At 34.6% G+C, this 15,719-nt stretch overlaps 1 protein-coding gene across 15 annotated transcripts in view; it reads left to right on the plus strand.

Annotated features, from left to right (window-relative positions):
• The window catches only part of GPHN (gephyrin), a 700,118-nt gene that overhangs the window by 165,275 nt on the left and 519,124 nt on the right, over positions 1-15,719 (plus strand). For all 15 annotated transcript variants that reach the window (XM_003263586.4, XM_004087163.3, XM_030812325.1 and 12 more), the window contains exon 2: positions 12,842-12,920. In XM_003263586.4, the coding sequence (XP_003263634.1) occupies positions 12,842-12,920 (79 nt within the window). The remainder of the gene's footprint in view (positions 1-12,841; positions 12,921-15,719) is intronic.

Below are 15,719 nucleotides of genomic sequence, written 5' to 3' on the forward strand. Positions count from 1 at the left end.
CATATAGAGGAAGAACACACAGCAGGGCCCACTTGAGGGTAGAACGTGGGAGGAGGGACAGTATCAGGAAAAATAACTAGTGGATACTAGGCTTAATACCTGGGTAATGAAATAATTGTTACAACAAACCCCTGTGACACACGTTTACCTGTGTAACAAACCTGCACATCCTGCACATGTACCCCTGAACTTAAAAAAGAAAAAGTGCTTCCTTCTAGCCTTTCTGGTTTCTGGTAAGAAATCAATTGTCATTTGTATTGCCTTTCCCACTTTCCTGCTGTTTTTTTTTTTTTTTTTCTTTTTTTGAGACAGAGTGTCGCACTGTCGCCCAGGCTGGAGTACAATGGCGTTATCTCGGCTCCCTACAACCTCTGCCTCCCAGGTTCAAGCAATTCTCCTGCCTCAGCCTCCTGAATAGCAGGGATTACAGGCAGGGTTTGGCTATGTTAGCTAGGCTGGTCCTCTCCTGCTGTTTTTAAGGTATTTCCAGCCGGGCATGGTGGCTCACGCCTGTAATCCCAGCACTTTGGGAGGCCAAGACAGGTGGATCAGCTGAGGTCGGGAGTTCGAGGCCAGCCTGGCCAACATGGAGAAACCCCATCTCTACTAAAACCACAAAAATGAGCTGGGCGTGGTGGCGCATGCCTATAATCCCAGCTACTCAGGAGGCTGAGGTGGGAGAATTGCTTGAACCCAAGAGGCGGAGGTTGTGGTGGGCTGAGATCGTGCCATTGCACTCCAGTCTGGGCAAGAGCGAAACTCTGTCTCAAAAAAAAAAAAAAAAAAGATTTTCCTTTGTCTTTAGTTTTCAAATATTTGGCCATCATAAATCTTGGTGTGGATTTCATTAACTGTACCCTCTTTCAGGTTTTTTAAACTCTTGAATCTCTATATTGAGTTTTTTTTTTTTTTTTTTTAATGTAGCCTATCCTTTCATTCCTCTTCGACACTCGGATGATGTTAACTTTAGTTCTTTTGTTATTGTTTCACAATTCTTGCGGACTTTATTTTTTTTCCAAGCCATATTCTTTTCCAGATTGGATGACTTTTAGTGTTTTATCTCCTAGCTTACTGATTGTTTTCGCATGTTTCTTTCATTATTTCATTCTAGTATTGAGCACATCCATTAAGTTTTGTATTTCAGTTATTGTGTTTTTCAGGTATAAAATTTCTGTTTGGTCTTCCTGTGTATCTTCTACTTCTTGATTAAGATTCTTTTTCTTTGTTGTGACTTTTTGCTGATAAAATTTGTTTCATGTGTTTCTATAATTCCTTTTTGAATAATTTTTATCACGACAAGACTAAAATTTTTTCAGGCAACTCTAGCGTCTCTGCTGCCTTGGTCTTAGCACCTATCATTAGCCTTTTTTCGTTCAGTTTGAGATCTTCCTGGTTCTTTGTATGACAACTTCCTTTTTTTTTTTCTTTTTTTTTTTTTTTGAGACGGAGTCTCGCTCTGTTGCCCAGGCTGGAGTGCAGTGGCGCAATCTCGGCTCACTGCAAGCTCCACCTCCCAGGTTCACGCCATTCTCCTGCCTGAGCCTCTCCGAGTAGCTGGGACTACAGATGCCCGCCACCACGCCCGGCTAATTTTTTTGTATTTTTAGTAGAGACGGGGTTTCACCATGGTCTCGATCTCCTGACCTCGTGATCCGCCTGCCTCGGCCTCCCAAAGTGCTGGGATTACGAGCATGAGCCACCGTGCCCAGCCGACAACTTATTTTTTAATAAAACCTGAACATTTTGGGTCTTATGAGAATGTAGTCTTTATTTAAAGTATCTGGTGTGGCTGTTTCGTTCTGACACTTCATCTGACAGTAGTCCCTCTACCTCTTTGCTCCAAGGTCGAGGTGGAAGTCGGGTTTTTTACTTGGCCTCCTTGGTAGGTGAGGAGGAAGGTTTTCCATGTTACTGCTGTGTAGGCATGTTAGTTTTGGCTCCCTAGTAGGTCTCCAGTGAACCCCTTTTGGCTAAGATTGGTAGGAGAATCTTTGTGGGATTGGTTGAAGATGTTTGGAAGATTTCATGTAGAACTTGAGTTTTAATATGCTTTCACCAGGAATATAAAGCAGTGGAGATCATAAATCAATTTGCATCCTCTCTGGAAAGTCATAGGCATATGCTATATTCATGCATGTATCAGAAATTACAGTATTAACTGGCTCTCCATAATGCCTCGTAATTTTACTGGTTCTTGTCAAAAAGTGGTTAGTAAACGTTTTCTGCCAGGTACAGTGGCTCATGCCTGTAATCCCAGCACTTTGGGAGGCCGAAGTGGATGGATTGCTTGAGCTTAGAAGTTCAAACCAGCCTGAGCAACAGCGAAACCCAGTCTTAACAAAAATACAAAAAAAATTTAGCTGGGCATGGTGGCGAAAGCCTCTGGTCCCAGCTACTTGGGAAGCTGAGGCAGAAGGATTATTTGAGCCTAGGCAGTGGAGGTTGCAGTGAGCCGAGATTGCACCACTGCATTCTAGCCTGGGCAACAGAGCAACACCCCATCACAAAAAAAATAAAATAAATGAATAAAAAGAGGCCATATGTTAAATATTTTAGATTTTGTGGGCCAAGAGGCAAAATTAAGAATTGTACCTAGGTACTTACAAGAAAGAAAACAAATTTTCTCAGATTTTTTTGATTTATGAAATCAAAATTTACTAATAGTAATGGAGTACAATGTTTATAATTTGTGTTTACTAATATGAAGAATGAAAGATGGTGGAAATAACAGTTTAGAGTTTATATTTAGTAGGGTTTATAGTTTGTGTTCCCTGTCATCAAAATTAGTTGCACATGTTCATCTGTTAATGCTAATCTGTATGGAGTGTTTTATCCTTGCAAATGTCTTCATGGAAATTGTTATTGGCACATACTAATCTTGATCCATTATCTTGATTTAACTTGGCATATTAATCATTTGGAATACATTTTTAGAATTCTGTTAGGTTTTCGTGCCTTTGAGCATGTCATTACATTGCAGATTAATCACTTAATGAAGATAAGAAGTGGAAAGTTCTCAGTTGTAGAGTTAAATAGACTTTTATGGAAATTTCCTTTCAATTTGCATCAGGTCGAAAAAATTTGGCTGGAAATGTAATTTGAAAATTTATCTGTTGCCCGTTTGTCAGGAAAGGAGATTTTGCTTCTTTAACTTTTGTCAGAAAAAGAATGTGTTAACTTTCAACAGCATAAAACAGTTTGAAAGTACTTAGAATTCAAACAATGTTTGCAGTTGTTAAATGACTATCGTAATACAAGTTTTGCATATAATCATTGTTTTGGCTTATAATTTTAGATTGATTACATTAATACCATGAACTCTTTACATCAGTTTCTCTTTTTGCATTTTTAAATGTATATGTAAAGGCTTTATTCATTATTGATTCAAACTGTTTCTTCTTTTGTGAACTTTGATAGATTGTGTCTTTAAGGAATTGGTTTATTCCATCAAGAATATCAAATTCTTAATTCATGTCTTGTTCATAATATTCCTTTATTATCCCTTTAATGTCTATGACATCTGCAGTGATGTTTCCTCTTTGTTTCTGATATTCGTGATTTGTGCTTTCAGTGAACTTGGCGAGACGTGTATTGATTTTACCAAAGAATCACATTTTGGTTTCATTCATTTTTCTCTTTAGATTTCCCATTTTCAGTTGCATTGATTTCTGCTCAAATTTTTGTTATTTATTTGCTTCTTCATAATTTGGATTTAATTTGCTCTCATATAGCTAGTTTGATAAGGTGGAGGCTTAGATTATTAATTTTAAATCTTTCTGCTTTTCTAATCTATGCATTCAACGTTATAAATTTCCCTCTAAACACTGCTTTTACTGCCTCCCTTACATTTTGATAAATTATGGTATCATTACTTAAATAAAAGTATTTTTAAATATATTTTGAGATTTATTTTTGACATGTTTTTTAGAAATGTTTTGTTTAATTTATAGGTATTTGGGGATACTTCTTATTCATTCTCCTGTTATTGATTTCTAGTTTAATTCCATTATGGTCTGAGAGCCAACACTTTAATTTTGTGGTAAGATGTGAATGTGGTCCGTTTGGTGAATGTTCCATGTTAGTTTGAGAAGAATGTGTATTCTGCTCTTATTGGATGAAATCATCAATAGATGAGAGTATATCAAATTGATTATTAGTGCTGTTGAGTTCAGCTATATCCTTACTGATTTTTTTCTTGTGAGATTTGTTCATTTATGATAGAGGATTGTTAGTCTCCAGCTGTAACAGGGGTTTCATCTATTACTCCTTGCACTTCTATCAGTTTTTGCCTCATATATTTTAATGTTCCATTGTTAGATGTATATATGCTAAGGACCGTTATGTATTCTTGGAAAATTCATCCCTTTATCATAATATATTGTCCCTCTTTATTCCTGAAAACTTTTCTTGCTTTGAAATCTGCTCTGTCTGAAATTAATACAGCTACTGTCACTTTCTTTTGATCAGTGTCAGCATGGCATTTCTTTCTCTATCCTTTCACTTTTATCTGTAAGTATTTTTAAATTTGAAGTGGATTTTTTGGTAGAAAACATATAATTGGACCTTTTTTTTTAATCTACCCTGACAATCTCTGTTTTTTAATTGGTACATTGGGACCATTGACATTCAACATTGTTATTGATGTAGGTGAATTAATATCTACCATATTTTAAACTTTTTTATTTGTTGCCTTTCACCTTTATTCTTGTTTTGTCTCCCACTCTTCTACCTTTTGTGTTTCTAATTGAACGTTTTATATAATTTGAATTTCTCTTTTGTCATAGTGTTATCAGTTATGCCTCTGTTTTTAATTTTTATTTTTATTATTTTTTTGAGACAGAGTCTGGCTCTGTCGCCCAGGCTGGAGTACAGTGGTGCAATCTCCACTCACTGCAACCTCCGCCTCCTGGGTTCAAGCGATTCTCCGGCCTCAGCCTCCCTACTAGCTGGGACTACCAGTGCGTGCCACCACGCCCGGGTAAATTTTTGTATTTTTAGTAGAGACGGGGTTTCACCATGTTAGCCAGGATGGTCTTGATCTCCTGACCTCATGATCCGCCCACCTCGGCCTCCCAAAGTGCCGGAAATACAGGCGTGAGCCACCACGCCCTGCCTGTTTTTATTTTTTAATGGTCATCCTAGAGTTTTTAATATACATTTCAACTAAACCAAGTCCAATAACACTATATTCACAAGCAGTGTGAGAAAATAATCCTAATTCCTGTCTTCCACCCAGTGTATGCTTACTGGAATTCATTGAACTTTATAAAAGCATACAGAAGAATATGTGTATATATAAGCCTACATAATTATATACATTGTTGCTATTATTATTTTGAACAAACTATTATGTTAGATAAATGGGGAAAAAGAAAAATTTTTACTTTACCTTCATTTATTTCTTCTCTAACACACTTTGTTTATGTAAGAAGATCTCAGTTTCTGACTGATAATCATTTTTCTTTTTTCTGAAGAAATTCTTTTAACATTTCTTGTATGTCAGGGCTCCTGGCAACAAATTAGCCAATTGTTTTACTGCCCGAGAAAGTCTTTATTTCATCTTCACATTTTTTCCTTTATTTTTAGCTGACATATAGTAATTGTACATATTTATGGTCTACAGAGTGATATTTCAATACATTTACACAATGTGTAATTATAAAATCAGGGTATTTAGCATATCCATAATCTCAAACACTTATCAATTCTTTTTACTGTGAACATTCAAAAGCTTCTCTTCTAGTTTTTTGAAAATATACAATAAATTCTAGTCATCCATATTTATACTACAGTGCTATAAAGACTAGAACTTACTCCTATTTTTCTTTTCTTTTTTTTGAGATGGAATCTCGCTCCGTCTCCCAGGCTGGAGTGCAGTGGCGTGATCTCAGCTCACTGCAACCTCTGCCTCCTGTGTTCATGCCATTCTCCTGCCTCAGCCTCCCGAGTAGCTAGGACTACAGGGCCCGCCACCACTTCTGGCTAATTTTTTGTATTTTTAGTAGAGACGGGGTTTCACCATGTTAGCCATGATGGGTTCGATATCCTGACCTCGTGATCAGCCCGCCTCAGCCTCCCAAAGTGCTGGGATTACAGGCATGAGCCATTGTGCCTGGCCCTTACTCCTATTATCTAGCTTTAAGTTTGTGTTCATTAACCAGCCTCTTCCCATCCTTCCCTACCCACTCCCCTTCTAAGCCTCTAGCAACCACAGTTCTACTCTCTACTTCCATGACCTCTTTTTTTGTTTTTAATGGATACTACATATGCATGAGAACATGCAGTATTTATCTTTCTGACTTATTTCACATAACATAATGTCCTCCAGGCTGATCCATGTTGCTGCCTATGACTGTATTTAATTCTCTCTCTCTTTTGTTATGACTGAATAGCAATCAATTATGTATATACGCCTCATCATTCTCTTTATCCATTCTTCTGTTGATGGATGTTTAGTTTGATTCCATATCTTGGATATTGTGAATCATGCTGCAGTAAACATGAGAGTATAAGTATCCCTTTGACGTAATTGATTTCCTTGCTTTTTGATAAATGCCCATTCATGTGATTGCTGGATCAGATGGTAATTAAATTTTTACTTTTTGATGAGCCTCCATACTGTTTTTCATAATGGCTGTACTAATTTACATACCCACAAACAGTGCGTAAGTTCCTGTTTCTCTTCGTCGTCACCAACATATGTTATCATTGGTCTTTTATAATAGCCATTCTGACTGGGGTGAGATGATATCTCATTGCAGTTTTGATTTATGTTTCCCTGATGACTAGGGATGTTGAGCATTCATTCATATATTTGTTGGCTATTTGTCTTCTTTTGAGATGTCTATTCAGATTCTTTTCCCAGTTTTTTTTTTTTTTTTGATGGAGTTTTACTCTTGTTGCCCATGCTGAATTCGAATGGCGCGATCTCAGCTCACTGCAACCTCTGCCTCCTGAATTCAAGCGATTCTCCTGCCTCAGCCTCCTGAGTAGCCAGGACCTACAGGCATGTACCACCACGCCCAGCTAATTTTTGTATTTTTAGTAGAGACGTGGTTTCAGCATGTTGGCCAGGATGGTCTCAATCTCTTGACCTCGTGATCTGCCTGCCTCGGCCTCCCAAAGTGCTGGGATTACAGGCGTGAACCACCGCCCCCGGCCTCTTTTTCCAGTTTTTAATCAGATTTTTTGATGGGTTGTGTGAGTTCCATATATATTCTGGACATTATTCCCTTGTCAGGTAAATAATTTGCAAATATTTTCTTTCATTCAACAGACTGTATTTCTTTACTCTGTTGATCTTCTTTTTTTGCTCTACAGAAGCTTTTTAGTTTGATATAGTTCCATTTGTCTATTTTTGTTTTTATTGCCTGTGCCTTTGAAATCTTTAAAATCTTCACTTAGACAGATGTCCTGAAGCATTTCTTACATGTTTTCTTATAGTTATTTTGTAATTTCAGGTCTCAAGTTTAAATCTTTAGTCCATTTTGAGTTGATTTTTGTGGTGAGAAGGATCTACTTTCATTCTTCTGCATATAAATATCCAATTTTCCAACACCATTTAGATATTTTATTCTTTTTAGCAGGTATTGACTGCAAATGGGATTGCTTTCCTGATTTTTTTTTCAGCTAGTTATTCTATAAAAACATCACTGATTTTTGCATGTTGATTTTGTATCCTGCAACTTTACTGAATTTGTTTAGCAGTTCTAAGATATTTTATCCTTTTATAGATTCAGGAGGGATATGTGCAGGTTTGTTACATATATATATGTGTGTGCGTATATATATATATGTATATATATATATTGCATAGTGGTGCGATTTGGGTTTCTAGTTTACTCATCATCTGACTAGTGAATATTGTACCCAATAGGTAGTTTTTCAACCCTAACCTCCCCTCTTTTGGAATCCCCAGTTTCTATTATTTTTCTTCCTAGAGTTTTTTGAAGAGTCTTTAGGATTTTTTATATGTAAGATTATGTCATCTGCAAAGAGGGACAGTTTGCCTTTCTCTTTTCTAATTTAGATGAACTTTATTTCCTTTTGTAGCCTAATTTTTCTTACAAGGAATTCCAGTTCTATCTCAAATACAAGTTGTAAAAGTATACATTCTTTTCTTGTTCTAGTTCTTAAAGGCTTATAGCTTTTCTCCATTCAGTGTGATATTGGCTGGGTGTTTTTCATATTTGGCCTTTATTGTGTTTAGGTATAATCTTTCTGTACTTAATTTTTTTAGAGTGTTTATTATGAAGGGAGTTGAGTTTTATCAGATGCTTTCTTTGGATTTGAGATGATCATATGATTTGCTTTTCGTCTATCATTCTGTTGTTGTGATGTAGCACGTCTATTGATTTTCATATGCTGAACCATCCTTGCATACCTGGGATAAATTCCACTCAATCATAGTGTATTTTTTTTTTTTTGATGTGCCATTGGATTCAGATTCCTAGTATCTTGTTCAGGATTTTTGCATCTATGCTAATCATGGATATTGACCTCTAGTTTTCTTTGTGATTGTTGTTGCATCCTTGTTTAGTTTTGGTATCTGGGTACTACTGACCTCATAGAATGAATTAGGAAGAATTTTCACCTCTTTAGTTTTTTGGAAGAGTTTCAGCAAAATAGGTGTTCTTCTTTTAAAGCTTTTTGGTCCTGGGCTTTTTGTTGGGAGACTTTTTTATTGCCGATTTACTCTCATTACTCATTATTGATCTGCTCAGGTTTTCTATTTCTTCCTGATTTAATTTATGAGGTTATGTGTGTCTAGGAATGTATCCATTTAATATAAGTTCTCTAATTTCTTAGTGTGCAGTTGTTCATAATAATTTCTAGTGGTCCTTTGTATTTCTGTTGTATCAGTTGTAATGTCTCATTTTTTATTTCTGATTTTACTTGAGTCTTCCTTTTTTCTTGATTAGTCTAGCTACTGGTTTGTAAATATAGTTTATCTTTTCACAAAACCAGTGTTTCTTGTTGATCCTTTGTGGGTTTTTGTCTCTATTTACTTCTGCTCTGATGTTTCCTTCTTCTTATTTTAGATTTGGCTTGTTCTTCCTTTTCTGGTTTCTCGAGGTGCTTTGTCAGATTGATTAAGTGAAATTGTTCAAATGGTTTAAGTGTTTATTGCTGTAAACTTCCCTTTTAGTACTATTTCTCAGTATACTAAGTTTTTGGTATGCTGTTTCTATATTAATTTGTTTCAAGACATTTTTTGGTGTCTTTTTAAATTTCTTCATTGAACCATAAGTTTCTCAGGGTCTTTTTTTTTCTTGATTAATCTTATTAATTGTTTGATTTTCATGTATTTGTAGAATTTCAAAAGTTCCTCTTGTTACTAATTTCTAGTTTTACTCCATTATGGTTTGAGAAGACACTTGATATAATACTGATCTTTGAAAATTTCTTGAGGCCAGTCTTGTGGCCTAACATATGGTCTGTCTTGTAGAATGTTCTATGTGCTGATGTCAAAAAATGGATCTAAAATGGTTTACAGACCATATTTGGTGCAACAGCTGCAGTTGGACCAAATATGTTCTGCAAGCCATCTTTAGATCCATTTGGACACACATTCTTGAAGGATAACTTTGTTGGGTATAGAATTATTAATCAGTAGGAGATTTTTTGTTTTAGTACTTTGCTTAAACCATTTTTTTTCTCTCTTGGCTTATAATGGTTCTGCTGAGAAATTTGCTGTTAGTCTGAAGGGGATTCCCTTATATGTAACTTGATGCCTTTCGCTGTTTTTAGAATTATTTCTTTGTCTTTGACTCTTGGCAGTTTGAGAGATATGTGTCTCAGAGATGACATTTTTGGGTTGAGTATTTTGGGGACATTTGACCTTTCTGGATCTTCATGTCTATCTCTCAAGATTTGGGAAGTTGTCAACTATTATTTTACCAAGTAAGTTTCCTATGCCTTTTCTACACTCATTTCCTTCTATAATTCACAAAATGTGAATATTTATTTACTTGATGGTTTCCCATGTCATGTAGGTTTATTCATTCTTTTTTTAAATTTTTTTTTCCTTTTGTCTGGGTTATTTTTAAAAACCTGTCTTCAAGTACTAAAATTATCTTCTGCTTGATCTAGTTGATTGTTGAAGCTTTCAATTGTATTTTTTTAATTTTAATCATTGAATTCTTGAGTTCCAGGATTTCTGTTTAGTTGTTGTTTATGACATTCTATTTAATTTCTCATTTAGATCACCAGTTGTTTTTTTTCTGTTTATGTATATTTTCTATCTGTGTTCTTTTGTATCTACTAAGTTTTAAAAGATTATTATTTAAAATTTTTAAGGTATTTCATAGATTTTCTTTTGGGGCTCTGTTATTGGAGAATTATTGTGTTTCTATGGCAGTGTCATATTTCCTTTTTCATGTGTCTTGCATCCCTACATTGATAACTGTGTATATGGTTAGCAATTTCTTCCTTCAGTTTTCTGGATTAGCTTTTTTAGGTAAACTTTTTTCTGTAGACGTATCTGTAGTGTCATTTGGGTAGAGTGTTTTGGCTTTGGTTCAGGTGGTTGCATTAGTGTAGTCTCTGTATGATTACTTTGGCTGTGAATAATGTTAGCAGTGTCTGCAGTTTCCCAAGGGGATTCAGGTGAGGTTGTTCATGGAGTCAGCGACAAGACTTTTCTGGGGACAGGGATATTTGGTGGACTTGTTCTTTGGCTCCTAAGTGTTGCACACAGGCACTGGCAGTGTTAGCAGTGGGCTGGTTCTTGGGCTCCTGGGTGGTGATTGGAGGCACATGGTGGCCTTACCACTGGAGTTCATGAGGTCATCATTTGTGATACGCACTGGGTGGGCCAGCCCTCAGGCCCTCAGTCTCCCTGTTTACGCACTGACTGTAGCTGTAGAAGGCCCTGGTTGAGCCAGTCTTTGAGTTCACAGGTGGCACACATGGGTGCCTTCATTTTTAGATGGATATTTTATCAAGGTACAAACTTTTGGATTCACAATTTATCTCAAGTATTGTAAACATGTTGTCACATTGTCTTCTGGATTTGATAGTTTCTATTAAAAACTCAGCTTTAGGTTTTCTTGTTTTTCTTTTGAAAGTGGTGTGTCTTTTTTCTCCCTCTGACTGTTGTTAAAGTGTTCTTGTTATCTTTGATTTTCAGCATTTTGAGTGTTGGTTGTGGTTTTTTTCACTTTTGCCAGTGTGGTGTTTGCCATACTTCTTAAGTCAGAACATTAATATATTGTATCAGTTTTGGGCTAGTCTCAGCAATTTTTAACTTTTTCTGAAAGTATTCTTTCTCCTCACTTTCTGTTTGCTTTATTCTAACTGGAATTATATTTGCATTAAAGTGTTTAATTCCCACATATCTCTTATGCTCTGTTCATTTCATATTTTTCTTGCTCTGCTTCAGTGTGGATATTTCCTGCTGACCTATATTCAAATTCACTAATCTGTGCTTTGCTGTATTCAGTCAATTATAAAACCCACCCACCAACTGCTTAATTGCAGATAGTATGTTTTCCAGATATAAAATCACTATTTAATTTTTAAAATAGATTTTCATTCTTTGTTGAAGTTTTTCTTTTTTCGTCTACTTTGAAGATCTTTTTTAAAGTCCTTGTCTTCTAACACTATATCATCTGTGGGTCTGTTTATATTTATTCTCTTTTCCCTTGATTGTTAGTCACATTTTGTGCCCCTTTCCATACCTTGTAATTTTTATCATATACTAAATATTGTTTATAATAGCGTAGCAGAAATTGAACTAAATATTATTTTTCTTCAATTCTGTATTAGAAAGATAAGATCACGTGCTAATCACCTCAACTCAATTATGAATCTTACTGCATCAAGTCTGGGTGGCAGCTTTCGATACACTTAGAATGCCTTTGATTTTAAATGTCCTAATGACAATAACTGTTGTGTTGCAGACTCTTCTGTCTGGTGACTTTGTATTTATATACTGTAAAATTGTTGGAGATTTTATTCTATCTTTCTGGTCCAGCTCCCTTTACTCATTTCCTCCTGCTCCCCACCCACTAAGGGGATGCTTTTGGTTGAGAGCAAATATCTTGTGGGAAGACCTACTAAAATTTTATCCTCACAGTGGTAGGCTCCATCTGTTCTAGTGTGACTTTGACTTCTAATCACCACAACATTACAGGGGTTATTATTTGCCCCGTGGCCTGTTCTCCCAACTGCTGCCCCAAATCCTCTTAGGTAATTCTGGCACTCAGCAAATTTTTCAGTGAGAAAACTGTCTGTAATTTTGGGCTTCATCAGATTCCAGTTTTTCATGCCAGCTTACAAATTATCAAGAGCTGTGCTGGTTTTTCTTTTCCTTAGTAGTGCCCTTCTTTCTTAGCTAGTCTGTGTCTAAATGGCAAATCCTTCCAGAAATTAAAATAATCAGCAGGATTAGCTGACTTAAGAGATATTAATCATCCTGCAAATTTAGTTTCTCTTTTCTATTTCCATTGCTCGCCAATATTTTTAAAAATATGCTTTTGTAGTTTGTCTCTTTTTTTCATAGTTGTTGTGGGGGCAGTGACTTGCTACTGTGTACTAGTAAATTAATCTTGTAACAGTAAGAACAAACTTTAGACCGATATGTTTATTATTTTATGTAATGTATTTATATAGAGTTGGTGTGCCTAAAGTAGTGGATTGTTATTGAAATGTTGGCTTGTTTAGAATATTAATATTTGTTGCTAAATTCACCAGGCCTATAAATAAATCAATATTAATGTTTGGGGAAAAATGAAAAAAAAAAGCTATTTTTCATTTCAAAATGTCTTTTGGTCAGCAATAGCTTAAATGAAATGTAAACAAAAATTAATTTTTTTTTCTTTTCCCCATTCCTATTTAGTGAGTGATAGTTGCTTCAGGAATCTTGCAGAAGACCGCAGTGGGATAAATCTCAAAGATCTCGTACAAGATCCTTCTTTGTGAGTATTTTGCTTTCAGTATTAAGTATAAATTAAAACTTTATTATTAGTGTTCCTTTTCTCAAAAGAGTTTTATGTGAAAACTTATTTAAGGTACAACAATTTTTTCTTTTCTAATCGTTTTACACGTATTGAAACAGTTCAGAAATAGAATAGATTTTAGAAGGAATGATGTCATGATTAATGATTGATTTTCAAGGAGGAATGCTGATGGCTGATGATATCTTGCCAATGTGGCAGTAGCTACTAGCCAAGAAAGATGATTAGTAGTTGATTTGCTTCGGAAAGAGAGATTGAATTTGTTTACAACAATTTGAAGTTTTTTGAATATATTATTTATAGTAATTATTTGTAATTATAATTAGAAATATAAAGTAGTTATTTGTAATAACAATATACATTTGAATATGTTAGATATAATTCTGATGTTTTACATATGGCACAAGAATTTTGGAGAGTTTTATAGATTTCAGTTTTTTTCTCATCAGTCAGTCCCAGTCTTTATTAGCATATCTGTTTAATACATATACTCTACAATAATGTCACTTTCTATTTCATAAATTTTTTTTTACACTTTCATATTTACTGGTAAATATGCATACTATCTATGAATGTACCTTCCCAATAAGATCACTGTTTATTAAAAAAATAATAATTAAAACTAGTTAAGCCTGCGAAGCAGAGTAAAGAAAATTGAATACTGCCAGGTGCCTTCTTTAATGATACATATAATGCATACAATTAAATATGTCCTAATAGGAAATCCATGTCCCAGATCACATGTAATCTACCCTCCCATGGGAGTCACTAATAAGTCATTGAGAATTTTGTGAGGAATAAACACAAGAATATCTTGAACTTGAAGATTATTGATTCTTTTTTTTTTTTATACCTAAACTCTTTTTTTTTTTTTTAATTATACTTTAGGTTTTAGGGTACATGTGCACAATGTGCAGGTTTGTTACATATGTATCCATGTGCCATGTTGTTTTGCTGCACCCATTAACTCGTCATTTAGCATTAGGTATGTCTCCTAATGCTGTCCCTCCGCCCTCCCCCCACCCCACAGCAGTCCCCGGGGTGTTATGTTTGGGTTTTTTTTACCCATTTTGAGTTATTTTTTGTGTAAGTTGTAAGGAAAGGATCCAAATCATTCTTCTACATGCTGATATCCGGTTTTCCCAGTAGTGTAACATTTTAATTCCTTTGACATTTTTTCTTTATATTTTTGAGTGTTTTCTCATTGATTGCTCTAGGGGTTATAGTAATAACTTAGTTAACAGAATCTACTTCAAATTTATTTTAATTTCGGTGAGATATAGCAATACAATTCCTATTTAGTGCTATCCCTTGCCTCTTTTTGTGCAATGATTATTATACATATTACTTCTGTGTTTGATGCAAATCCAACAATACATACATTGTTATAATTACTAGGTTATATGATTGTATTTATTTTCAAGAAGCTAAAAGAAAAAAGTATGTGTATACATCAGTATATGCATATGTATATGCTTATTTATACATACTGTATGTAAATATGTATTATATATAAATATACAATATATACACACATTCTTATTAGTAAATGACAAATAAGAAGGTTAATACAATAAGTAATACTTTATATATTTTGGTGTATATGTACATTTTGGTTTCTTCATTTATTTCTATGGATTTTAGTTACCATCTAGTGTCATCTCCTAATCCAATAGAGCTTTCTCCTTCCCATTCTTATGCTGTTTTCAAATACATTTCACTTTTATGTGTTATAGGCCCAACAATGTTATACACACACCCACACCCCCCGCCGCCCCACATGAGTACATTTTCTTTTTAAATCAGTTGAGAAAAGAGAGAAGTAGAAAGATGCAATTATACTATCTTTAATAATTATTCAAATAATAATCTTTGTTTTTCATTGTATGTGTGTATGTATTTGAATTTGAATTACTGTCTAATGTCACTTCCTCTCAGCCTTGAAAACTTTAGTATATCTTGTAAGGTGTATCTGCTAGCAACAAAATCAGCCAGTTTTTATGTGTCTGTGAATATCTTTGCTTTCATATTTGAAATATTGTTTTACTGGATATAAGATTCTTGTTTGACAGGCTTTTTTTTCTTTCTGCATTTTGACTATGTCATTCCACCTACTGCCTTCTAGCCTCCATTGTTTATGAAGAGTCAGATGTTAATCTTCTTAGTTTTATTGTATGTGATAAGTTATTTTTCTTTTCTTGCTTTTGAGATTTTTTCATTGTTTTTGTCTTTCAGCATTTTTACTATGATGTGTCTATGTGTGGGTCTCTTTATGTTTATTTAACTGGAGTTGGTTGAGCTTTTTGGATATGTAGGCCAATTTTTTAAATCAAATTTTAGAACGTTTTAGCTTGTTTTTTGGTACTTTTTACTGCTCCTTTCACCCTTTCTTTCTGATGTTCCTATAATTCATATGTTGGTGCACTTAATGGTATCCCACATTTCTCTGAAGCTCTGTCCATTTTTTTCCATTCTCTTTCCCTTTATTCTGTGGTTTATATAATGTCCATCATTCTATCTTCAAATTCACTTATTCTTTCTTATGCCAATTCAACTTACTGTTGCATTCTTCTAGTTATTTTTTTGTTTCAGTTTTATGTTTTCTGTCACCAAAATTTTTATTTGGTTTCTGTATTATAATTTATATTTTTATTGTTATTCTCTATTTCATGAGAAATTATCATACTTTTCTTAACATCTTTAAGTATGGTTCCAATTCTGTGGACATATTTATAAATATTTGAAATCTGTCTGCCACAT

The sequence above is a fragment of the Nomascus leucogenys genome, chromosome 1a (assembly GCF_006542625.1).
Source record: "Nomascus leucogenys isolate Asia chromosome 1a, Asia_NLE_v1, whole genome shotgun sequence".
Lineage (NCBI taxonomy): Eukaryota > Metazoa > Chordata > Mammalia > Primates > Hylobatidae > Nomascus > Nomascus leucogenys.